The 26508-nt window shown below is 52.2% G+C and overlaps 1 protein-coding gene across 1 annotated transcript in view; it reads right to left on the bottom strand.

Annotated features, from left to right (window-relative positions):
• Positions 1 to 8960: 8960 nt before the first annotated feature.
• PLEKHA6 (pleckstrin homology domain containing A6) overlaps positions 8961 to 26508 on the bottom strand; it is a 39554-nt gene continuing 22006 nt past the window's right edge. The window contains exons 8-20 of the mRNA XM_065885807.1: positions 25385 to 25453; positions 24082 to 24162; positions 23648 to 23797; positions 22765 to 22860; positions 21297 to 21408; positions 20594 to 20733; positions 18071 to 18200; positions 17765 to 17871; positions 16721 to 16894; positions 15526 to 15693; positions 15315 to 15448; positions 14652 to 14797; positions 8961 to 9076 (exon numbers count right to left, since the gene is read on the bottom strand). Coding sequence (XP_065741879.1) covers positions 8961 to 9076; positions 14652 to 14797; positions 15315 to 15448; positions 15526 to 15693; positions 16721 to 16894; positions 17765 to 17871; positions 18071 to 18200; positions 20594 to 20733; positions 21297 to 21408; positions 22765 to 22860; positions 23648 to 23797; positions 24082 to 24162; positions 25385 to 25453 — 1623 coding nt within the window. The remainder of the gene's footprint in view (positions 9077 to 14651; positions 14798 to 15314; positions 15449 to 15525; positions 15694 to 16720; positions 16895 to 17764; positions 17872 to 18070; positions 18201 to 20593; positions 20734 to 21296; positions 21409 to 22764; positions 22861 to 23647; positions 23798 to 24081; positions 24163 to 25384; positions 25454 to 26508) is intronic.

Raw genomic sequence — 26508 nt, 5'->3', positions numbered from 1 at the left:
CTTACTGGCTTGGTGGAAGGTGTGGGAAGAGTTGGGATCTGTTTCTCTCTGGAAAAGTACTAAATTCATCTTGTAAGTAGTTTGCTCGCTTTGTGCCAGTACCCACGCTAGACACTAGGGGCGACAAACAACCGAGTAAAACCTGTTGCTGGCAGCCTTAGGAGAGCGCCAGATTCGGTTGAATCTAGGGCAAAAATGTCCCAAGGGAGTTAGACACGGAGGGCTTCGACCTCCTTTCCTCCAGCAGTGCCCAACTTTGGACTGTGAAGAGCTATGGAAAATGAAAGATGAATTTAGGCTTAGGGTAGGGCTGGACAACGATTCAGGAAGCCTGGTTCTAATCCACCCACCAGTTGTGTAGATGTGGCTGTATCCTTTCCACCCTCTGTGGGCCTGAAAAAAAGAGAGGCTGGACAGTTCCTAACATCCTTTCTCTCATTGTAGAGCAGTGGTTCTCAGTCCCATTAGAGCCAGCATTCCCTCTGTAATGTCCCCTCTATCCTGCAGTGCAATTCGTAGATGATATGACCAGTCTACATACATCATTAAAAAAACCCTCAATGCTAATTATAATAAAGAAGAAAAAATTATAATACAACACAATGTCTCTCAGTGTATGTGTTCAGGCAAGACTTAACAGAAGACGTAAGTAGGCAGATTGCTTGCACCTACTTGTAATAAGTTTGAACTTAAGAGAAATAGGCCACCATTATATACCACCACCTCTCCAAAAAACCCAAATAACCCCTCTCTCCATAAAAGAAGATGAAAAGAACAGTAGGGAGTGAAAACTAGAATAAAAACTAATGTTAGCTAAGTAAAAACAGACCAGAGGTCCTTGCATATACAAAAAGAGGGAAATAAACTTCACTGAAGTAGAGATAACATAGCAAAGCAAGTTATAGATGGCAAGGTGGAGACATTGAGGAAACGCCATGTGAATGCAAACAAACTGAGTTTGAGGGAGTTCAGGGCTTTCACTGCCATGGCCCGGATTCAATCCCTGGTCAGGGAACTGAGATCCCGCCAGCCGTGCTGCGCAGCCAAAAAACAAACAAACCAACCAAAACCTGCATTTGTTGTGCGTGTCGTTTAACTAGCTCCCCATGTTACCACACGGGGTGGGGTAGTGGCGACATGTCACAGACACATAGATCTGTGTTTTGAAACGCCATCATGTGTTGAGGCAAAATGCAGTCTGTGCGACCTTAAAAGGCCTTGGAGATCATATATTTCCAATAGGCAATGGGGAAGAGCGGATGGATTGGAAAGAGACGTGGTGATATAAGCCGTTTAGAGAAATTGAATGTGGACCCCTGGGACAGTGTCAGAGAAAAATAGAAAAACAACAGGCAATTCCCCCAAACATTTCCACATATAATTGTTACAACGTAGGTGTTCGTCTTTGGGCTGTAAAAAAACTTTAAAAATATAAAGGAGGCAATAATATGAAATAATTTCTAAAAACATTTCTTGAGGAGATCCAAGGAGACCCCTTGCATTTCAAGTATCTTTGCTCTAATGAGGTTCTCTCAGAGATCCTCTGTCAACTGTTCTCAGTCAGCCTCTTTGCTTATTCAGTAAGACCCTGCTGCATTGGAACCAAATATACGGTAGTTGCAATGTTAGAATACACTGTGTAGACAACGCGTGGAGTAGATTATTCAACAATTTTGAGACAATGTCTTTATTCCACTTAAGAGCCTTCTCCATAATGACCATCTCCTAACTTACTGAGTTATTCATAGAACTTATTTTTAAAAAAAACTTAGCTTATAAAAACTTGTTAGGACTATTATGAATTCCAGTATGACTGACATGCTGGTAGTGGGTTTAGTCCGTTTGTACATTTTAAAGTTGTGCAGGACAGAAAGCAATTATTTATTTTGGAAACCTGCCCTGTGCACTGCAGCCACCAAATGCCAGTAAGAGTTTTGCCCCCTTAGCCCTGAGACAACTTAAGCTCCCCTGAAAATTTCCAAAATCACCCCTAGGGGGCGGTATCATCCCCATTGAAACTGGTAGGTTAAGAGCTCAGGCTATAAAATCAGAGCGCCCTGGGCTTCATCCTAGCTCCATGAGACAGGTATTTTATTCACCCTTTCTGTGCCTCAGTTCCTTTGATGATAATAGTACCTATCACGTAAAGATATAATGAGAATTAGTGAGTAAACGCATGTGAGGTGCATAGAACCAGGTGCCTGGCTCATAGTAAATAACGAGCCATTGTTCTTATTATTCTAGTATAGTTATAATAATTACTGTTATTAATATTACTATTATTCTTACACTGTTAAATGCTGTTATGTGAAAGACTTCTGATCTCCTCTTAATTGTGGTTTTAAACTGCTCCCACAGGAGTATAAAATAGCAACTAACAATACCTCCCCTAACAATGGAGCCCACCCGTAAGCTCAGAACTGAACCCTCCTGAATCTGGGCCCTCTTCCTCTGACTCTCAGATTACAGCACTGGGCACCAGAGTTGGGCCCCAAGGGGTTTGTCTATAGCCCATCTTCCTGGAGAGGGGCCCCCTTCATGGGGGCAACCCCAGGGAGGAGGACGTAGGCCCTGGAAAGCCTGTCCTGATCAACGTGGGGAAGGGCTGGGATGGTGCAGCTACTCCCTGGGGCTGGAGGAATAGAAGTGGGCAGGGGGAGGACACCTCAGATGGCTGAACAACAGGGCCCCTGCTGACGTCCTCCAGCGAAGGCTACGGAGCCAGCAAAGGGGAGACCTTGGGAAACATTTTCCCTCCTCCCTCGTCATGTCCCTAAAGGCAGCCAAGGGGCCAACACAGTGTCACCACCATCTCCTCTCATTTGTAAATGAATTTGAGTTTTCAAAGGGTTTTTCATCCATTTTTTCATTTGACTTTCTTGAGAGCTCCATAAGATGGCAGTTAATATCCCCATTTCACAGATGAGGAAACTGAGACTCAAGAATTTTAGTGACTTGTCCAAATCTTCATGCAGCTAGCAAGGAGCGGGGCCAGGAGTTGAGCACGGCATCTCCTTTCCTCCATCAGTCTCAGCAATGGGGCGAGCCAGTTCTGCACTGGAGGCTTAGAGATAAGCGGGCATGTGGCATGGCCCCCGTTCCCTGTCAGCAGCAGGGTCTGAAGCCTGGCTGCCGCCTGACCCTAGCACGCTTCTCTTCAAGAATAAATATACGACCACACGGCTACAGAGCACTACTCCTTAAAGGGCATTCTGCTAGTTGCTTTTTCATTTATAGTTCTGGACTACTGCCCCCTTTTGCAACCCCAGCCTGGCTTGATAGAAGGGCTGATCTGGGCCAGAGGGTGGAGCGGCCAGGGACCTGTGAGCATCATGCTTGGGAAGAAGAGCCCAGCAGTGCCCTGTGTTCTCACGTTCCGCCTCGTCTCCAAGTCAATGGCTTTGGCCTAGAGGGGGAACTGCAGACAGAGAGCCAGGTCCTGGAAATTGACAATTTCTCCAGTATACCTCCTCCAGCTCTAAAGGTCTGTCTTGAGCCTGTATCTGGTCCCAATTCTCCCTGCTTCACAAAGGACATCAAGGTTTATAGCTCTCCCAGGGATGTTACAAAATCCAAAATCCAGTCATTTAACTTATTTTTAAAAGTATAGATAGATAGATGATAGATACAAAATACACACTCCACTAGCCTTTTAGGGATGAGAAGAGGTGTCCAGAATTGAAAATCAGCCATTAGAACCAGACTGAGGCTAATCAAGAATTACAAGAAGCTTGCCTTCCTATATCCTCTTTCTTGAACCATTAATGCCTCCTCCTCTCCCCAGACATCCTGCAGAAGCCCAGGGAAGCCTGCCGCTGTGCTGGGCTCACGTCCTCTCTCCACAGCCCGGCCCATAGAATTCACAGGGCTTCTTGACCCTCGCTCCTCACAAACATTTCAAATTGAGCAGCTCTGGTAAAGTCCTTCACACTGAGTGTCAATAAGGGATAACCACTGAGTACCTGCCAAGAGAAATGATCCAAAAACACTGGGGCTAGATGAAAAGAATTTGGGCAACCTTTCTGATACCACCTCCCCGCCCCCACCTCCAGTGGAAGCTTCCAGGGCCTGAAGAATCTGATATTTCCATTGTACAGGACCTTGGGACAAACCTTGATCTGGGGTCACCTGGATCAAAAAGATGACAGTGGTGTCGACAACAAACCATCATTCCCTAGTTCATGGGGAGGTGGCACGCTTCTGAGAACTCCAGGATCCCTGCCTGGGGAGGCTGAGATGTACAGCCCAAGGCATGGGGGGAATGGGTGGTGCATATGCTCTGAACGCAGTTCTCTTAGTCAGGGAAGGATGGCCCCAGATACCCCTCCCCTTTTCTGCCAAGCACGTAAACACTCATGGACCCCAAGGCCAGCCACAGGCAGACACGGACACAGAGTGCCAGAGACACACCACTTGTACAAACCATTTATTCCCTGCATTGGGTTTATACAAACTTGCAAGATACAAATGTAGAACTCACTGGGTGTTTCAGTACCTATATCTAAAAAGAATGCTGCTGAGAGGGAAGCAAGCTCCCGCCTGTCAATCAGGATGGCCCCTCCCTGGGGAGGGGCTCATTGGCTAGAAAGATGCTAAGGGGCTGGTACGGCTGTTTGGTCCCCTGACAGAGATGCCCTCTGTTTATCTAATCTTAACTCTTCTTCTAAGGTCACTTTTATACTAAATAAAGACACCGAGTCATGAATTTCCTTGTATGGTTTATTGTCTAATACTAGCAAATCAAATTGGCCCCAATATGTGCATAAATAGATATATGTGTGTATATATATATATATATATATATGTATATTTCATATTTTCCTTAGTTTTAAGAGCTGCCAGGTTGTCAGGGGGTACCTAAAGGGAAAGGAATTAATTCTGTCTTGCTATAGTCAGCCCTGCTCCAAGAGGATCCCTCTCACCAAGGAAGGCGAGCAGGTGTGCACAGCCTGCAACCTCAGAAAAGCTCTAAAGTGACAGTATTAGTATTTGATTACAGCTTCCTGGTTATCGATGAGGGAGGTAATGTGCTAATTGGGAAGGCCCTAGATTAGTAACCAGGGCTGTCACCAGGTCAGTTACTTCCCCCTGGGCCTCCATCTAGGCCCCCTTCATTCACAGCAAGCTGCTTTAGGCCGGGGATAGGGTGCCAGCAAACGTCAAAGTGGGAAGCCAGGCTTCACATGCTGGCCAGGAGCTCTGTGCTAGATTCCAAAACCCTTGATTCCAGATCTGGACAAAAGACATCCATTCTGCCCAAATTCTTGCAAGGCGAGAGCCCCTTGCCCACTTCGATAGTCGATAAACAGTCTGGAAGGCTGAGCTGGCTTAGCTCAGGGCCCCAGCAGCAAGAAAGTCCTCGGCAAGTCTGAGATGTACCTTGTCCGTGGGACCCTCCGGGCTGACTTCGCAGTCTGGATGCCAGACTGGGGTACCATCCCCTTAACAATGGCCCCCAGAAGAAAGGTCACGGAGGGAGACAGATGCCATAGGTGTCAGTCACCCAGACCAGTGAGGGATCAAGTGAAAAGGAGTGTGAGAAGTCCAAGGAACTTCAATGTATCTGCCCCGAAGGACCCGTGACGCCAACCCGTTTCCTTTGGCTGTTGCACCATATTCTAGGTCCATCAAAGAATAGACTGACATTCTCAGTGCTGTATGGCGTAGGCTGCCCTTTCCAGCAGGGTGATAAAGGAGGTGGTCCAGGAGCACATCTGGGGTGTGTGTGCCTGCAAGGCTGTACTTTTGTGCACACAACTGTAAACATTTCCTCAAAGAGGGTTCACACCCAATAACCCTAGAGGGTCATCAAAAGTTGACAGTGTAATCAAATCCTTAGACCAGGACTTGCAAGAGAATGTCCTGCCCTGGCAAGATCCTCTCCGGGTGAGCTCTGGGGACCAGCCCTTTGCAGACTGGGGAATGGGAGGAAGGAAGCTGCCGAGGAGGAGGGAAGGGTGGAGGGTTGGACCTAGAGGCAGCCGTCCCGGTCTCCTCGTATCATTTGCCAATTCCACTCAGACATTGCACATTTTGAAAATAGATTTGCTTTTATAACAAAAGCGTAAAATAGATCTGTCTTAAAATAAGTCTTTCCTCTCCCCTTCTTTGGATCAAAAGGCATGGGGTATGGCCGCAGTATGCTAGGAATGATGTGGAAAGTAAAGGAGAGAAAATGGGCCTGGGCAGGAGTTCTAGTAAAGGATCAGACATCCAAACAAATATATATATATATATATATATATTACATATACATCTATAATATGTATAATCTTCATAAAACATATATTAAGGCATGTAAAGCAACATAAAGAGCCAGCTTTATGAAATAAGAGGTGAGAGAGAGGTGGCAGAGGGGCAGACATTAACCCTTGGTATTTTACATGTATTTCTAAAAATATCACTTAAAAAAAAAAGGAGACACAGACAAAGAAAGGGGAAGGCATGGAAGGCCCTGAAAAATCTGTTTCTTATGGATGGATAAGGTGTGGGAGAAGATGGAGAAGGGAGAGACGGTTACCTGGGAGTCAATCCCACCTGCCAGTCTGTGGGGCGGGGGGGGGCGTGGAGGACAGGTTTGGGGTGCTTGAGCTGTGCTGAAGATGGGAACTGCAGCCAAGGGTCATGTTCAGAAAACCTGCTAGAAGTGAAGGTAAGTGGAATCCCGTCTGTAAACCCTCAGGAGCATGAGAATATCCTAAGCACCTAGAACAGTGCCTGGTACATAAAAGGTGCTCAATAAATACTTGTTGAGTGAATTGTCAACTTTACTTGCATATGAGCCATAACTGTCCCAGCCATGAAGGAGTGGAGCGGAGTTGTTGGAAGATGAAGTAATCATTCTTGGGGCCGCTGGAGGTCAGAATGAAGTCTCTGGGCAGCAACTCTGGCAAAGAGAAGGCCTAGGGGCCAAGGTTTTACAGCTGCACTCTCTCTCCTCCATCCTCTCTGGCTACATTCATCTGGAGGTGGGTGGAGCATAGGGAGAATGGGCTTTGCTTCTGTCTCTCCACTACTGGCTCCCTGGGTAGGTGGGTTGTGAGTGAGCCAAGCTAGAAGGGAGACCTTCCATACAACCTCAGCTTGTCCTCATCTGGGATGCCTGGAATGCCTGGGATGCAGCGTAGGGCCCCAGAATCTGGCCTACCAGATTAAGGCCACATTCCCTCTTTCCAGGGCACACGCTCAGCTGGCCCACAGCACATTTCAGGGGGAAGGGAGACAAGATAATGTCACAGAAATGTTTAGGAAAGGCCCCAAGGCTGACCACACCCTCCGTAAGACAGGTCCTTCTCTCTGCTCCTGACCCCAGAACCAGGCCCAGACCTAGAAAGAGCCATCTCCCAGACTGCTGCTGCCCGGGCCCTCAGCTCACACCTCCATGCCCACAGCAGTGTGCTCCACGGCAGGTCCTCGGTCTGGCAGCCCCGCTGATCCTGGGGACGAGGTGGGAGAAGCAGAGCCAACAGCTGGCACTGTACTTGGCACCAACCTAAGGTTCCACCCTGGGGAAACCAATCCCTTACCCCTTCTCATCTCCGTCCTCTTCCTCCTACTTGCGCGTGAGTTCTGCTGCTTCCCTTTCCTCCCACTGTCCTGAGACCTCTCCCTCTCTCTCTGCTACCCTTCTCAACCTGCCCTCAGACACTGCACAGACCTGCTTCTCTCTATCCACAGCCAGCACTGTCTTCTGGGAGCCGAGGAGCCTCTCCCCATCTCTCATCATCTTGTCTTTGGCTCAGGCAGGGTGGTCAGTCTCCACTGGACCCCAAAGGAGTACCCATAAGCAGAGATGTGCCAAGACCCCGGGCACAGCTGGGGCAGGACGGCGGGGTTGATGGGGGAAGGGAGTGATGGTGGGTGCTGTTCTCGGTGTCAAGAGAGGAGTCCTAACCTAAGATAGCCCAGGGCGCATTCCCCACCAGGGCATCTTCTCCATCAGGGAGTGTTCCAGTAGGGCCATCACAACCCCAGTTAGAGCCAGACCTAGGCTCCCTGTGCCGTGGGCATCAGATAGGATGGCGCTCCTCGCCCCACCATCTCACGCCCTGGCCTAGGACCACCGTCTGAGCAGCAAGGACTTCAGGGCCGGGCGCCGTGGGTATGTGGACACCGAGGCATCTGTGCTCCTCTCGGCAGAAGCCTGGCCCCCAGCCTGGCTCTCTGTGGCATTCCCATGGGAGCACAGGGGCGGGGGGGTGGGGGCCAGGGGGCCAGGATGGGCAGAGGCAGGCTTCAGAACGTGGTTCTGTGGAGCTTCACGGCATTGGCCTCAGCCAGGGCTTGCACTGGAGGAGAGAGACATGGGTGAGAAAAGCGCTGCAGAGGGGCCCACCCTCCCCAGAGAGAAGTCTTGCCTTGCAAAAACCTGTGGAAACCCGCCCACCCCCTCAACCCTGAGAGAGGGGAACAGACGAGTAGAAGTCAATTCTTGCTCACTTGCCTGATCCTGAGCAGCTGCGTGCTAGGGGGAAAGAAGGGACACAGCCTTTGCCTAGAATCGTCCAGGGCTATTTTAATTTACAGTAAGATCTGGGAGTGATCTGGGAGAAATAAGATCTGGGACAAGCAGCTTCTGAGGCAGGACTGCTGTGTATCTCAAAAGATGGCCGGCTTCTTGGCCGACAGGAAGTGCAGGGGTGGGAGTCAGGGCAGTCCCTCAGACAGCGGACAGGAGAGGCCTCAGCTCTGTTCCCATCTGCTTCTGGAGAAGCAAAGCCACTGGCACTGCAGCATCCCAGAAGCGGCCCTGCCAGCCGGCTCTAGCCCGGCACTGCGTGGGGACGCTTGCGGGCTCAAGCAGATGGATGGAAGGGAAAGAGCGACAAGGGGCACTGGGGTGAGGGGAGAAGCAGTGCCGGATGGAACAAGACGGTGCAGATGGCTCAGTGGGGGTGAGGGGAGGGGTCCCCGTTCCCTGGGCTGGATGAAATACAGTAGAAAAGTGCTTACGTCAGAGCTCAGACCCGCATGGCATGGCTGCTTTCGGCGCCCCGTGGGGATTCAGACGAGAGGGGGTTGGCTGGTGGAGCCGGGGAGGCAGGGGAGGTGGGAGGGCTTGGGGTGGCACATTGCACTGGAAACAGAAATGAACAGGGAGGTGAATAGGGGCGGCCGGGGGTGGGAGGAGGGAGGTTGGGCGCCCAGAGCAAGCGAGGCCCCCCTCCATGCGGTGCGGGGAGCAAAAGGCAGGAGGCAAGCAGGACAGCTGAGTTTGGGAACTTGTTCAAGCTGAGCCAGAGCTGGCCTGGTTCCAGGGGTGCCATGGAGGAGAGCATGGGGCCCCAGAGGAGCCCTGGCCCAGTCCAGGCTCTGCTGAGAACCAGTGTGACTGTGGGCGAGGCCCAGCCCCTCTGAGCCCAGGGCTCCGCTTCCATCCCTGCAACCGGGAGAGATACACGTACCTTTCCACGACTGTGGAACAGATTGAGGGATGGTACCTCATAGGCAGCGATATCGCTAGTGACCATGATTAATAGTGCAGTAAAATCACACTAGTACAAATCATCAGGCCCTCATCCAATGACTCAGTCCACGTGATCTCCGTGTTTACCAACTCCATGCAAACAGGTTTCCGACAGGCTTCAAGCCAGTCGGTTGACTTAGGCTGGAGGGTTCAGAAACGATTCCCCACAGTCACTTAATATCTCTTTTCATCAATCCAGGAAGGGCAAATTCCAATCCACCCCTAAACAGATCATTAAAGGCCTTGCAGTGCTGACATTAGAATTAATGAGATTTTACTGTATTATCATTATTATTTCATGTTGAGAACAGCAAAATGAAGGACAAGGAAAGGGGAGTCGTGTTGTTAGGAACAAGCTCTGCACCGTCTCCGGACCCTTGTGCACCCTTGGTGCAGCTGTGAGAGAACATCCTCACTCAGGCTCAGAGAAGAACCAGACCTCAGCCAGGGTCACACTGTGTTTCCCCCAAGAGAGGGATCCTGGCATTGAACTTCCCAGTCTCTTGCGCCCACCCTACCCTGGACCTCATCACCTTCCCTGGCCTCTGCACAAGAGAAAGGGCCAATGCAGCCCCACGCATATCTACACACGCCCACATACATACATAAGATACGCAGGGCTCTCCCCGACAGGAAGTGATCCACAGTCCGTGCATGGGATCCAGCAACACGAAACCTTTCTACTCAGCGCACGTAACTCAGATGTGTGTGTATGGGCACTTCTGAACCTGTGCCTTGCACATGACCCAACACACTTGTAACTTGCCATACAAATACATACACAAATGCTTTCAAAACACACATTCGTGTGCATGTCCGTATCACAGATAATGGTTAGTTGCCTGGCAACTTCAACTTTTAAAAGAGTCAAAAAATCAAAACCTAAGCAAGGAAGATCTCAAGGAAGCCAAATAGATGTTACAATGTGCATGCAGTGAAGCTCTAACAATTTACTCATTGAAGAGCTCCTTGGAGTCCAGTTACTCTTATTTATACACAATTCTGATATACGTTGACTTGCTGAGATTCTAGCCCATGAGAGATTAGAAACAGGAAAATCAGGAGAGAGACAGAGGAATTGAGAGGCCCACTGACATCTATATAAGGCACAACTGAAGAGAGAAAATCTTCTGTAAAAAGTAGACAAAATAACTTTAAAACATTTCTCCAAAGAAGACATACAGATGGCCAAGAGGCACATGAAAAGATGCTCAACATCACTAATCATTAGACAAATGCAAATCAAAACTGCAATGAGGGGGCTTCCCTGGTGGCGCAGTGGTTAAGAATCCACCTGCCAATCCAGGGGACACGGGTTCAAGCCCTGGTCCGGGAAGATCCACATGCCGCGGAGCAACTAAGTCCATGCACCACAACTACTGAAGCCCACGCGCCTAGAGCCCATGCTCTGCAACAAGAGAAGCCACAGCAACGAGAAGCCCATGCACCGCAACAAAGAGCGGCCGCTGCTCACAGTAACTGGAGAAAACCTATGCGCAGCAACGAAGACCCAACGCAGCCAAAAATAAATAAATAAGTTTATTTAAAAAAAAAACAAACTACAATGAGGTATCACCTCACACTGGTCAGAATGGCCATCATCAAAAAATCTAGAAACAATAAATGCTGGAAAGGGTGTGGTGAAAAGGGAACCCTCCTGCACTGTTGGTGGGAATGTAAATTGATATAGCCACTATGGAGAACAGTATGGAGGTTCCTTAAAAAACTAAAAATAGAATTACCATATGATCCAGCAATCCCTCTACTGGGCATATACCCCGAGAAAAACATAATTCAAAAAGAGACATGTACCACAATGTTCACTGCGGCACTGTTTACAATAGCCAGGACATGGAAGCAACCTAAGTGCCCATCGACAGATGAATGGATAAAGAAGATGTGGCACATATATACAATGGAATATTACTCAGCCATAAAAAGAAAAAGTTATTTGTAGAGGGGTGGATGGACCTAGAGTCTGTCATACAGAGTGAAGTAAGTCAGAAAAAGAGAAGCAAATACCGTGTGCTAACACATATATATGGAATCTAAAAAAGAAGAAAAATAATGGTACTGATGAACCTAGTTGCAGGGCAGGAATAAAGAGATAGACATTGCAAATGGACTTGAGGACATGGGGTGAGAGGGCGAAGCTGGGGCGAAGTGAGAGTAGCATCGACATATATACACTACCAAATGTAAAACAGTTGGGTGGTGGGAAGCAGCAGCATAGCGCAGGGAGATCAGCTCAGCGCTTTGCGATGACCTAGAGGGGTGGGATAGGGAGGGTGGGAGGGAGGCTCAAGAGGGAGGGGATATGGGGACATGTGTATGCGTATGGCTGATTCCCTCTGTTGTGCAACACAAATGAACACAGTACTGTGAAGCGATTATACTCCAATAAAGATCTATTACCAAAAAAATGTGTAACAGTTTGGTAGCATTTAGCAGGGCTACAAACAGATCTGTATGGATTACAGCCCCCGAGTGCATCCCTTCCACAGAGGTCAGCAAAATAAGGACGTTTATAACGATACTAAATGAGTGACAGCAAGAAAGATTGATTGCTAAATACAACCTCTTTAAGAAGTCAGAAAAATACTAAACACATTAGGGATATATCCATCAAAATAACTTCACATATGCAGTGGCTAGGCATCGGACAGATGTGCTATTACAGTTGTGTGTTCACAAGCGCTACCACATCTGCAGGCATAATCGGTCACATGTACTCACATTCATGAGGTTGTGCTCTCTCCATCCTGCACACACAGGTGTGTGTTCACAAATGTGCAGTACGTACACTGTGCGCGACATATACACAAATACTCTTTATCATTCCTCATACTGCACAGAAAGTCTATCGCACGTAAATGTGTGCATTCATAAGCACTACCTCCACCCGCGTATTGTACACTCACGTCAACAGCTTCCCAAACGTCATCTGTACTCATAAATAATGGGTCTCCGCTCAACACCCACAGACATTTTGCACACACAGACACACTCCTATATTTGTCCTCAAACTTTCCCTGCACCCACACGTAACACACGTGCATATGCACCCATACGTATGCATCTACAACCGTTACTCAATACAGACACTGCAATGACATCACGCCACACGTACAAACTTAAAATTGCCGCATCTTCCCAGATACTGCACACCAGGTATACCAACAACTGCTACAAGCTCGCCACCGACCACAGCATCCAGGCCCCACACCCCCACTCAGGCACTAACTACATCCCTCGCCCGCTGCACTGTCCTGATGCCCCCTGTGCCCAGCACTCCCCCCCCTACAGTGCCTGCTGTGCTTGGCAGAGCTGCAGCTCTGGGAATCTGGGCCATAGGCCAGGGGTGGTGGGGACAGTGGGCTAAGTCTGAGGTCTGGCCCTGCCACAGCCATTTTTTAAATAGTTGGGGTCTCGGCAAAAGCAAGGTGACCATTTGTTTTCGGCACACTGACCCTGAAATATAAGCCCATGGGTATCAAGGGGGAATCTGAAGAGCCAGGGTGGGTTTTGTTTTCATGGCACCTTTGGCGCGGGAGCTATAGAAGAGAGAGCCAGGGGCTGGGACAGGGCAAGGGGCAGAGGGAAGTTTTAACAGTGCTGTATGCTCTAACCCTTGAAATAGGAAGTTGCCTTTTGCCCAGAGCATGTGGAATTTGATCTTTGGAAGCTTCGAGTTCATTTTGCAGGTAAACTACAGGGCGGTTGACAGAAGACTCCTTGTAGCCAAACTGGTTCTGCTGCCTGCGGTTCTGGCTGCAAGATGCGGGCTCTCTGAAGCCCATCCCTTCTCTTGCCCTCAACTCCTGCCCACCTGAAAGCCTGTTTCTGAAGTATCGCCAAGGGCTTTCCCTGGCCACCCGTTCTAATGTCCATTTATATGCCAACTGCTAGTAGGTTCTTCCTTAAAGCTTACTTAAATCTCCTTTGCTGTAGCCTAAAACCCTCTGGTTTCTGAAAATATCCATATTTAAAATAGCTAGAAAACCCACAAAACATTCCTATTTCTACTTTAGCTATTGCGAGTTCAACTAATACTAGCACAGCACCAGCACTACTGCTACTACAGCCGGCTAGCATTTACTGAGCAGTTACTGGGTGACAGACATGGTGCTAGATGCTTAGCTCACCTTGTTTTCATCCTCACACCACCAGACAGGTATTTTGATTTGAATTTTACAGATGAGGAAATCGAGCCTCAAAGAGCAAAAACTGAAACCCTCCAAGTCACCAACACGAAACGCCATTCCTTCCTCTGTGCGTCCAGCCACGATTCTAATCTGACACTTGCCCAGGCTACCATAACTCTGGCTGGCACAACCTGTCTCTGCCCACTCAACCAAAGTCATCACAAGCCTGGCATCTGTCCAGGGCATTCGTCTGGACTGGCCTTCAGAACCCCCCCCCTTCCCTCTCCCTCCTAAGCACCTGTCGTGTTCAGGAGTGGGGAATATCGTCTCCCATGCTAATGACTTAACCACTGTCCTTCCTCCACCTCAAAGCCTCCCATTCATAGGGTCTCTTCTATTCTTCCCAATTACATTCTCCTCTATTCCGGGGTGCTTCTCCTCAAGCTGAGGGGAAGTGGGTCCTATCGGCTGCAACCCCCTAGTGTCCACTAAGACCCACTAGCCTTTGCATCAGTGTGAAGTCAGTTCCCTGTACTCATCTTTTCTTAGCAGAAAAGTGGGTTTGGGTCAGTAGCCAAGGTGGTGACTGTACTGGCTGCTTGTACCATCTTCCCTTTCCATTCCTGCTATTTGCAGGCAGCACGAATGGGAAGTCAGAGAATACCCTGGAATACCTGGCCCTCACTCCACCACTGGTACATACTTGCATCTTTTCCAATCAGGCTCAGTTATCGCCTCTTCTCCGGGCCTTTCCTGGACCTGCCCAGGTAGAATGGCTCCCTGTGCTCCCCGCATGGCCTCTGGCCATTTCTCTGTTCAGCAGCTAGGCGGGTCATCCTGGCTCTGAGCTCCCAGATGTCAGCAACTCTGGCCCCTTTGCACCCCCTGAGACTAGCACAGCCCCTGGCGCTCAATAAGTGCTCATTCTGACCTCAAGGAACATCGCCCTGTTCTGTCCCTGGCCCCCTGCCGCACTGCACTACCTCCCCTACGCCTGGTCAGCCGGTCTCCCTGGCGGAGCGAGGCCCAGCCCGTCTCACCAGACAGCATGCGGCCCCTGCGGGAGGCCTCGGTCGCCAGGGCACAGGAGATTTCAATCCGCTTCTCCTGCTCCTGCAGCTGGCTCTCTGAGTCCTGGGGCACGTCCACAAGGTCCCCCTCGCCGATGGGCACCACGTTCTGCATACTAAAGAGGCACAGACACACAGAGATGGAGGTGGGGACAGGATGGTCCGACTGGCTTGGGGGGCCTGGAGACTGAGGTTGGCAGGGATCCGGGGGCCTGTGAACGTGCAGGCTCCGGTTCCCAGCAAGCCTGTCCCCTGGGGTGAGTGGGACCCTAGCAAAACGCGTGTAGGGACCTGCACCACTTAGAAATGAACTAGAAGGGTCAAGTGAATATTTAGGGCAGGCTTGACAGGGAAAAGAAGTCACCGGAGGGCAACCCAACAGTTTGTCTTGATGACAGCGCGTGCACGAGCCCAGTAGGTCTTTCTGGCACCGATGGCAGCGTCACCGACCCTGCCACGTGCCTGGGCCCGGTCCGCTGCCTGGAACCACTGCTTCCATTTGCTCTCTGCTGGGGAGGCTCAGGAACCCCAACCGCATGAGTCCGGGCACTGGATTCAGTGGCACTAGTGCCCCAGGTGCCCTAGGAGCCAGGGTGGGTAGAGGAAGTGGAGGTTCACCCCAAGGCCTGTTACCTGGACTTGGCAATGAGCGTCTTGATCCTCTCCACCTTCTTCTGTTTCTCCTTCAACTCCTCTGGGCTCAGGGGAGTGTCAGGCTCCAGGTCAATGTACCGCTCAGGGATGAGGACTTTGTCTGGGGTGGAGAGCTGTGGAGGGACCGAGGTCACCGCCTCTATTCCTTCCTGGGGTTCCCCCCGCCCGGCCCCTCCTGGACTCTGCTCACCTCCTTACTGATATCCACATCATAGCGCTGGGGCTCCAGCTCCATTTTGCGGAGCCGGGCGATCTCCTCCCGTGGTGTCTCGTAGGCCTGCCCACCAGGCTCCTCTGCTCGCAGAGCTGCCTCCAGGTTGGAGATGTCCACCTCATGGATGCTGCGGTGACGGCGCACCTAGGCGGCAGCACCGTCGTGACCACGCGGGGCCTCTGTCCCACTGCCAGCAGCACCTCCACTGCTACCCACGCCTCCAGGCAGCCCTAGCCATGCCCGTGTCCTCACTATCCCTGCCTAGCATGCCTGACCTGGCCACCCCCCACTGCTGAGCTATCCTTCTTCCATGCTGCTTGTCCAAAGCCTGCTCACCTACAAGGGCCCCAAGGTGAAATCTCATCCCTGTCTTCTGTCCCCATCCTGCTGTACCTGTGTTCACATCCTGTGCCATATATAATATTTTGGGCAACTGAATCAGTGTGTCTTATATTGGTCTCTAATTTTTTCATATGCTAGAAGTTCTAGTCCACCAATTAGAATGTAAACTCTTTGAGGGCAGGACTCATGGGCCATAGTTTTTCTTGTATTTCTGAAATTTAATGGAAAGAAAAATTAGGCCAATAGTTTGGGCTACTCCCAGCTCTGCACTTAATAGCTGTGTGGCCCAGAGATCCCTTAATTTCTCAAGACTTTTTTTCTCTATCTCTAAAACGGGGGTAATACTTCCTAATCCAGCATCCTTGAAATGACTAAATGAAATAACACGAAAGGGATCGTGACTTGTACTGTGCCATGTGATGTTGAGCTATGATTACCTTCAGTAACCCCCAGCCCAATGTTAAGCGCATAGGAAATGCTCTAGAAACAAGTGACGCCTACTTCTAGGTTGCAGGTTTTGTACTAACCTCTCTTAACTGAATTTTGTATAATTCATTTCAGCCAAAATAGTCAAGGCATTCCTTTTTCGTGAGTTATTTTTCTTTAAACACACAAAAAAGGAAACCCTTGTTGTAGTATCTCCTCTGCCCAGTGGGGGACAAGCGTCCCCCCAGGTCTCCCAGGCGCCCAGCTTGGGTCCTTCCTGGTCTCTCCCTGACTAAAACCTCCTCCCTCCCTGCAACCCCTCCAGGCCAGGCTGGTGGGGACCTGGGCCTGGGCAGTGTTGGCAGACGCCAGGCCATGCCTGTGGGGGCTGGGAGGACGTTACCACTTTGTAGGCGGGCCGGGCACTGGGGTCGGGGGCCGGGCTGGCCGGGAGTTGCAGGCTCCTCCGCTTATCCTTCATAGAGCCGCTCTGGTGCCGTCGCATACGGTCAATCTGCTCCTCCACGCTCATCTTGACCTTGCCCTCGCCGGGGAACACAGCACTCTTGGGGCGCTCCTGCTGTAGTGGGAGAACGGGGCTCTGACTGGTGCCTCACCCCCCCACCCAGATTTTTCATCTGCCCTAATCCCTTAAAATTTCCCTTCTCTGGGAAGCCTGCCTGTAATGGGTTGAAGAGTGGACCCCAAAAGATATATCCAAGTCCTAACCACAGTACCTGTGAATGTGACCTTATTTGGAAACAGGGTCTTTGCAGATGTAGTCAAGTTAAGGAGCTCAAGATGAGATCATCTTCAATTAGGGTGAGCCCTAAACCGAATAATGGGTGTCCTTATAAGAAACAGAAAAAAAGAAGACACGTAGAGTAGAAGGTGATGTGAAGGTGGAGACAGCAGTTGGGGGGGCAGTGCGGGTGCGTCTACAAGCCAAAGATTGCCAGCAACAGCCAGAGCCAGGAGAGAGGCATGGAATGAGGCTCCCTCAAGCCTCCAGAAGGAACCAACCCTGCGGACACCTTGATTCTGGACTGCTGGCCTCTGCAACGGTGAGGGAATAAGCTTCTATTGTCTTAAGTCACCAAGTTTGTGGTGTTTTGTTAACTTCCTAGCAACCCCAGGAAACTAACACGGTGCCTCTGGTCAGCACATTTGACTCTGACCACTGACTTTTGCGTTTGTATTTCATCGCTGGCACATTACAATAATGTCGTTAAATATTCTTGTATCTTTATCATGTATAGCTTCCTTGTCCCGTGACGTCTCCCTGAAGGAGAACTCCTCCGCTTGCCTTCTTTCTTCTTGTTCTACCTTCCTCCTCTAGTCCTGGGTTTCTTGAACAGTGACAGATAGGTGGACACACGGAGGCCCCTGGGCTCCCAGCCCAGCTCAGGCCTGCACGCGCTCTCGGGGCCTGCGGGCGTGCACTCACCCGGGAGGAGAGTCCATTGGTGAGCCCGCTGGCACTCCTCTTCACCACCCTTGATGGGGTCACTTCTTCATCAGTGGGTGACTTTGTCCGAGGGGGCACAATGCCAACTGCAGGGAGACACAGTAGCCAGTGGGTCCCATAAAAAGGGACACAGGGCAGCCTGCTTCTCAGAGAGGCTCGGTCCCGCCCTCCATGGAGGTGAGAGGCCCCGGTGGGGAAGCACCTCCTTGGATGTGAGCGAGCACCTGTCTGGGCTCTTCTCTGACCCTCAGCCTCACTTCCAGGGGAGGATGGAACAGGAAGTACCTTTGTTGAGAGCTGCCTGCTTCTCTGCTTCCACCTCTTGCCTGGTGGGCACAAGGCTGACGTCTCTAGTGGTGTCCAGGGGTGAGGTCTGGTGGGGGTCTTTCTTGCTTTGCTCATAGCTTGCCATGGGCTAGGGAGAAGGGATGAGAAGATGGATGGATGGTGCTAGAGTGACCACCGAGAATTGGGTCCCTGGTGGTGTTTCTTTGTTTTGCAGTGGTGGGAGTGCAAACCTTTGAAAAAACGTGGGGCAGGGAAACTGTGTGTGCCAGCTGGGAAGTGGGTAAGGATACACTGGAGCCTCCCACCCATGCCGCCTTAAGACTGGCCAATGTGTGGTCCTCTTGGGGAATGAGGGCTCAGGGCCTCCAAGAGGGCCTCCGTTGAGGCCCATCAGAGAGATCTCTCAGCCCAACCAGTCCTCCTGGCAAACACGAAAAGCGCAGACTTGCTGTGAGCCAGAGGAGGAATGGCTGGAGGAGGGGGCTACAAGGCCAAGGCTATCTGTGGATTCTCTTGGGATCCCACCCAAGACTTGAGCACAAGAATAAGATGAGCTTCGTGGGAAGGAAAAGGGCATTTGGGTTGTGGTCTCACAGAATCATGTGACTAGAAAGGGACCTCAGACATCATCTGAGCCATCCCCTCCCATGGGGATGAAGAATTCAGTCTCAGTGAGGGGAGTGCAGAGAGACTAGACCAGAGGTCACAAACTCCAGCTCTGGCCCAACTACAGAGCATGGGTAAGTCCTATCACCTTTCTTTGTCCGTAAAACCGAGGCAACGATACCTGCTATGCCCACCTCACTAGGCAGACCCTCAAGGGTTGTGCGTATTACCAGCAAGCAGCTGAGCCTATTTGAGGAGTCTTTCTACTCACCATGCAACCTCTTCCAAGCCTAACTGCATATTTCTCCTGGATCTTGGCTAGGGATCCAGGTGAGAGAAGGAGCCAGAACAGGGGAGAAAAGGGTCTGTGTCCTTACACTTCAGGGGCTGATGAGAGTCAGAGGACATAGACAAGGCAGAGACACAGGCAAGGGGAGAGGGAGAGCATGGGAGGATTGGGGTCTGAGGTGCACAATGGCAGGAAGGGACTGGAATGGCACCAGTGGGGGTTGGGGGGGTGTCACTGGATTTCCATCGTCTGGTCATGCTGGTAGGGAGGGGGCATAACCCACCACCTACAGCCACGGGCTGCCACGGGGTAGGGCGGAAACTCATGTTTTCATTGTCCACAGGAAGCAAAAAGGGGAAAGAGGACCAGTATGAGGGTCTCAGCCATCCCTTTGCTTATCCCAGAGTCTGACAGAGGGCCAGTAGAAACTGAGCTGTGGGAAAATTAATACTGGGATGGGAACAATGACTTGGTCTCCTGCCGGGCCCCGCTCCCTCCGTCCCTGCCCTCCAGGACCCAAGGGTGTTGGGTACCTGACCCCTGGCTGTCTCGCCACTGCGGTGCCAGGAAGGGGAGTTGGGGTATGGCCAGAGGCGGCTCTCACTAGGGAGTGGAGGCACGGTGGGAGGAGACTCCAGGGGGACGTAGGCTTTGGGGAGGGGAGGCCGCGGCGGGCCAGGCTCCTGAGGCAGAGAGAAGCCAGAGCATTAGGAGGAACAAGAGCAGCCACTGTGAGAGCAGAAGAAAAGAGCATTAGCAGAGGCGGACGACAACATTGCTGGAGCCTGGGGCAGGGCCCTGGACCACCAAACTCCCACCCATCGCCTGGATGGAGTTCCACCTCCAGAGCTAACCCTGCCTGGCCTACAAGGCCCTCCTCTACTGAGCCCCGGCCTGTGCACTGGTCCCCCGTTTTCTCTGAAGCTCTCTCCTTATTGTCTCCCCATCACCTTGGGCACACCCCTCCCCCGTACCTTCGCTTCCGCCAGCTCTCCAGCCTGTAATGCTTTTCCCTTGTTCCTCTACGTGTCCCAATGCTTCATGGCCCAGTTTAAGTTCCACCCTCCCTTTGGAACATCAGAACATTTACAGTCTGAGCCACGTGGCTCAGTATTGAGACATATGCCACCGCGTTCCAGAGGAGGGCTGTTCACTGTGAATGGGTCTTGGTCCCCATTGGACGCTGGGTGGGTGAAGGCCCTCAGGCATCTTTCTGAGAGGGTCTCATACCGTCCCTTGCCCAGAGTAGAGCCTCCGAAAACACCTGCTGATTGGCTGACTGGGCAAATGCCCCCCACACCAACCCTCAGCCCTCTCACCCACAGAACAATCCTAGAGTTAGATTCCTATTAAGTGTCTGGTGTCTCTGCTAACCATCCTGGTGCTCGGGAAGACTTCCCTGAAAGGCAACTAGAGATGACAGTTGGAGATGAGAACAAGTAAAGGAGAAGTCTGGAGGGAGGGTCACCAAACTGGGTGTGAGAATGACGACCTTGGACAGAGAGGAAGCACTACGACTGGAGGCCTCTGGGGAAGAGATGGGCACAGAGCTTGTCCAATTTCAGGCAAACGGGGACCTAGTCCTCCCTCCCCCACCCACCTTCTTCTCCGTGATCTCAGCTTACCTCATTGGACCCGGGCTTAGTGGGGGACCCCTGAGAGCCAGACACCAATGAAAAAGGGCTCAGGGGGCTGGTGAGGCTGGTGGAGCTGAGAGGGCTGGCGGGGCTGTTGGAGCTGTAGGTGCCTGAGGGGCCAAGTCCTCCTTTGGGGAAACAGAAGAGGAGAGAGATGAGGGAAGGGGTAGGGGTGTGGCCTGGAATGTGGCTGGGCTCTGTAGGTGGAGAAGGCAGGGGAGGATTTAGGGTCTCAGGGCCACCTGGGCCTGCTGAAGGGACTTATAACGGGCCGCCTCACAGGTTGGCTGTTGAGAGGCGAGCTGGGCAGGAAAAGATAATGGATGGAAATGACACCACTACCTCAAAGGTGTCACAGAAAGCCAGCCCAAGGTCCCTGGGCTGAAGGAAGACACTAAGGTAATGGTCTCAGATCACCAGTGGGCCCATGGGCTTAGGGGCTGGGAAGGCACAGGTGCTCTTTGACCTGTTCTGGGGAGGGATCTAGATGCAACAGCATCTCCGATTGGTATATCCGGTCTATTCTGGGCAGAGGGAAATTTCTGGAGCCCTGAGAAGGCCCTGACTGGCTCTGAGCACGGTGTGAAGGCCTGGAGAGGTATGAGTTGGCAGGTGTGGGATGGAGACCAGAGACACTGGAGGTTTTTCTGGTGAGGCCAGGAGCCAGGAGGCTGGTGGAGAGAGCGCCTACCTCTGTGCTTGGCTGTGTCTGTGCCCCGGGATGGGTTATTCTTCCTCAGCCCCTCCATCACGTCCTGGATCCTCCAGATCTCCTTCTGGATTTGTCGGTTGAGCACCTCATTCTGAAACAGCCAGAGAGCAGGTCAAAGGAGGTGGCTACCAAGGAGTGCCCCGGCGGGAGCTTTCACGTGCTCATGTACACACGCACATCCCTCTAGCGCACTCATCTTTCTCACGGGCAGCCTTTGCCTCTTCGGCTTCTGGAATTGCGGGAGGAGAGGGCTCTGTCATCACAGCAAAGAGCACTTTTAGGTGAACATGTGGCCTCAGAACGAAGAGAGTGAGCACCTGTTCCTCTGATTCCGCCCCCCACCCAGGGGAGCTCAGGGTGATCTTGGAGTGAACGCCCCTGTAGGTGGACACCTGATGGTGGCCTGTTTTCCAGGGGCAAGAGCTTCTGGTTTACTGTCTTGTTTCACATACTGTGGGACTGTTTGATAGGCATGAATTCTACTCAATGACAGTGTCCACTCTCTGCAAAATAACAGCTACCTTTTATTTAATGTTCCCCGCCCCCTTTCCCGCCTATACCAGGAACTGTGCTGAGTGCTTTACACACATGAACCCACTGTGGCTGCACAACACCTCTAGGAGGCAAGGACAGCGGTTGTCTCCACTTCAGAGGCAAAGAGGCTCACGCCCAACACCATCTGTTAGTAAGCAGTGTGGCCACCATCTGAATCTGGTCTCAAGAGCTGGTGCCCTTGACCATGACGCTATCCTACCTCCCAAAATGTTTGCGTTGAAAGTGAGGCTTGCCCACAGAACATGGTGGCATTTGGGGCCTCTGGTCCAGGGGCTAACCTAACCTAACAAGCTGCAAGGCTGGGTGGTAAGTTTTGTTACCAGGAGGGAAACAGGAGGAAAATGGGGGAAACCAGGGTGCTAACTGCGTCAGAGAGACAGGGCTTGCAAAGCGAGCTAGAGAAGGGGCAGAGCCTGGGAAGAGAAAAGACAGAGGAAGGAAAAGAAGAAGAATGCCCCAGGAATGTCCATCCTCCTGCCTCCAAGCAGACTGTTTTTGACCCATCCCAGAAAGAAAGGCCTCTTTCCCGCCTAAAAATTCCCCGGTGGATGGCTCCCACACTGTGTACTCTTCTGATGTCATGAGAGAGATTTGTATTTATCGCGATCTTGTTTACATTCATATATCTGTTAAAGTCTCCCATGCTTCAACTTTTATTCGTCCCCCATGATCTGATGGAACTAAAGAACGATCCCACATCATCTTCACCCTGAAACTCAGAGTCTGTTTGAAGAGGCCCTGAACCTTGTCTTTCATCCCAGGACCAACTCCTGGTCATAAGTCTCTGAAATTTCTAAAGCAAGAAAGGAAGCCACCGTGGTCTCTTTCGGCCAAAACGACAAAGGAGGGCCTGAAGCACACAGCAGCCCCGCCTGCCTGTGGGCCTCTTCACCTGAAAGTCCAAGCTGAGCTGCTCCCAGAGCTCGTCGTGCAGGGCAGAGACCTCTGCCTCCAGGCCCTCGTACTCCATGGTGCTGTTCGACAGGGCCTGCAAGGGGAGGGCTTACTGAGAAGCTGCAACTGCCAATCCGCCCCTCCTCGTCCTGCCTCAGGGCCTGGGACCCGGGTACCAGAGGGACGGGAGAGGGCCCTGGGCTGAGACATTCTGATGACAGCCAAACACTGGCCTTTTAGGAGGTGCAACAGCCCAGCCTACTGCATGCCCAAACAGAGAGAAAATGGAATCCTCTCTGGATGGTAGGCAGGCCAAAAGGGGCTAATCTCACTCTCACACCCCTCCTGTTCTCCCCAGATTGAGTGATAGAGAGTAGAGGGCAAAAAAGGAAAGAGCTGGGGGTGCCTGTTCTCTGGAGGTTAGAGACCTTCCTCCCCCTGGGCCACAACTTCCTGGGGCTTTTGCTGCTGCTCTCTGTGTCAGAGGGTCTGCCCTGTGCCTGCTGGGAAGTAACCAGGGTGGCATGTTGCCGGTATCCTGGTTCTCCAGGGGAGTGGAAAAGGTGGGCAGCAAAGCTGTTAGAGCAGCCAAGGAAATAAGCGGCCCTCAACTTCACTTTGTCCTTGCATGAATCCTGGTGCAGATATGGCTTGCGGGAAACAAGCCAGTCTCCCTGGTGGAGACTCAATGGGTTGAGCGGGCTGGCACATTTGCTGCCTCTCTGTAAGGCAGCGTTAAGGTCTTTGTTTATGCCCCTCGCAGACAGCACCCTGCTCTCGCCGTCAGAGGAGAACAGGAATTAGAGGAGCACAGCTGGGAGGGTGGCTCCCCCCTGCAGGTGCTGGCCGGGGTGGGAGCACACACCCAGCTCCCAGGTTACCGTGGTTGCCTGAGACAGCTCCACCCGGATGTGGATGAGCTGGTTCTGCAGTGACTCCTTCTTGTGTAGCAGCTTCTCTGGGTAGGCGGGCTGGTTTCCAAACATCTCCAGTTCCTGATGGGTCCCCATCAAGGCACTTTCCAGGCTCTCCTGAAGAAAGGCAGGGGAATGGCTATGAGCGGCCTTGATATCTCCTCTCCTGGGCTTTCAGCAGCAGAGGCCTGAGCCCTAGGGGTTCAACCAGGCAGCTTAGTGGAGGTTTCCCTCACACTGGCTAAGGTCCCCAGAAGAGCTTCAGCAGGTCTGATTAAGGGCAGGACAGAAGTTTAATGAGGGGCAAATCTTCGGCTTAGTCGGGATGGAGATAGCAACCCACACCTTCTCTGGGCCAGCCCCCCCGTCTGCCCCACTCAGGGCCACCCCATGGCTCTCACCTTCTCAGCTCGGAGCTGCTGCACCAGCCGTTCCTGCTCCCTCACCACCTTGTTCTGCGCACACAACTTGCCCAGCAGCTTCTGGGGGCCCCAAGGGGGAAGGGAGGGAGAAAGAAGGGAGTGAAGAGCACGGTTTGACGGGGACCTGGGAATTGGGTTGGCAGGGCCTGGCCTCTGGATACCACCTCCTCTTCCCTGCCAAGGAACCCTGGGCCTTCACCTTGACCTTGGAGGCTCCTGGGAACAGGAAGATGGTCTTCACCTTGGGGGACTCTCCAAAGACCCATTGGGAGGGGAGACAAATATATTCTCTGAGGAAACGAGTCAGCTTGAGAGGGGAGAGGGCTGAGAGCCAAACGTTAAGCTCCTGCACTCCCACCCTCTTGGGGTTCCAATTCACAAGAGGTTCAGGAGATAACACGGCCTCGCCTCCTAGGCCTCCGGGTGTGTATGAATTAGAGGCACAGGCCGGTTTCTGAGCAACAGTCTTAGCAAACCCGCTGAACAAGGTAAACTGGTTCCCTAGTCCCACAGGACCCTGATCTCCCCTCCTCCTTCCAGAGTCTCAGGATGGCTGACGGTGGCTCCCTCTGAGGTCTGGTCCTTGCCTGTACAGAGCGTCTCCCCTGCCTGCTGGGCAGATCTGCTACCTAGGCAGGGCAGGTTAGGCCAAACTTGTCTTCTGGGAAGACCTGTGATTTCCTGCGTCCACACCTTTATCCATGCCACTCCTCAAATACCCGCTTGGCTACTTTCTAGTGGGCCAAATCTTGTCCTCTGGGCCCTTTATTTCAAGGCCCAGCTCACGTGCCGCCTGTTCTGTCCCCGGCCTCCCCCAGCCCACGCGGTCCCCCTGCCCCGCACTCCTGCAGACCCTGCTACAGTCCGCTCAGCACATGGGTCCTGTGCCTGCTGCTCCCTGGGCCTCCCACGGCCCAGAAGCTCCCCGAGGGTGGAGCCAGGCCTCATTCTTCTTTCCAGGCACCTGGGGACTACATGCTCTACCTCCTAACGAAGTCTGTGCTCCTGAAATAAGCAGAAGCCAGCGCTGCAGATACGAGGGCCTCGAACTCAGTGGAGAAACGCACACAGCCATGGTGGGAGGTAGGGGTGAGTGGTAAGAACGAGAGGAGGCCCAGGAAGAAGGCTGTCTTTGCGGTGAGAGAGGACAGGAAAGAAATGTATGAAGGGCCACAGGAGATGAGAGATGGACGGAGGAGAAGCCCCCACGGAGGAGAGTGAGGATGAGAAGGGCAGCGGGAGGGGCTGGAGTGGACAGAGGCAGCGGGAGAGCTGTTCTTACATCTGTGTCTTGCTCGTTTAGCTTGTAGGTGTGGAGGCTGTCCCGGAACACTTCTGGGTATGGAGGGACCTGCAGGAACAGGAGGCCGGTTACCACAGCAGAGGGCAGCCCGGGCAGGGCACGCAGGCACGGGAGCGCTGACAGTCTCGCTCCGTTCCTGCCACCGACCACAGTCCCATCGCCTCAGGCAGCATCTGTTCTGGGGACCTGGGCTGAGCTATAGTGCTCTGGCCCCCTGGCCGGAAAGCGTGGGACAGCCCGGCCTAAGCTCCGCCCCAACCGTCCTGGGCTGATTCTGGAGGTGGAGATGCTGCTCACTCGTGCTCTGTATCTCCTCTCCGCTAAGGTCTAAAATCTACTGCCAAGAGGGCCTCCAGGGCTGTGTAGCTCCCAAATGGCTTACTGGTAACAGCCATGAGAACAACAGTTAAGTCCTGGCTGTTTCTGATAAGGACAAGACCTGGGAGAACAGAGCGAGCACTGGAAGAATTTGAGAACGACCACCCTACTAGATGGAATGCCAGCCCCAGGGCTTGTGCCTCAACCAGAAGTGTCTCTGAGTCCAGCAAAGGCGCCTGCCCTTGGTGACACATGCAGCAACGAGAGCACATTCGACACAACTCTATCACTGGATGGTTCCACATCACACCCCTCATGTCCTTCACCCCAACAACTGTTAAGAAGATACCAAACATGAAAGAGGAGTCCTGAACGTTAAAAAGCAGCTTGCGATCCCTGGCATGGCATGAGATGTCAGTGCTGGCTATTTTGATGGCCTGGGAAGTGGGCCTGTGTTCACCCATGAACGTGAAGAATGGAGGAGACACAGTGAAAATAAAGGAGGGAGGCCAGGCTGAGCCTGGGAGATGAGGCCTGGCAGGTGAGCAGGCGGAGTGGACTCATCCCTGATGGGTGGACGCGACCATGCACAAGCCGCTGAAAAATGGTGTTGACGGGGACCGTGCTGCCAGGCAGAGGTCTTACTTGCATGAAGAGTTGGGCCCTGGGGGAGGAGTTCTCCACCATGCGGTTCACCATACTGATGAGAGTCTCACTCTCACTCATCTGCGGCAGAGGAAGGAACAGACGATTCAAACTCAGACCCACAGAGAGATGTCTCCCCA

The sequence above is a fragment of the Phocoena phocoena genome, chromosome 1 (assembly GCF_963924675.1).
Source record: "Phocoena phocoena chromosome 1, mPhoPho1.1, whole genome shotgun sequence".
Taxonomy (NCBI): Eukaryota; Metazoa; Chordata; class Mammalia; order Artiodactyla; family Phocoenidae; genus Phocoena; species Phocoena phocoena.
Note: the sequence above shows the minus strand (reverse complement) of the source record. Positions and strands in the feature narration are given on the sequence as shown.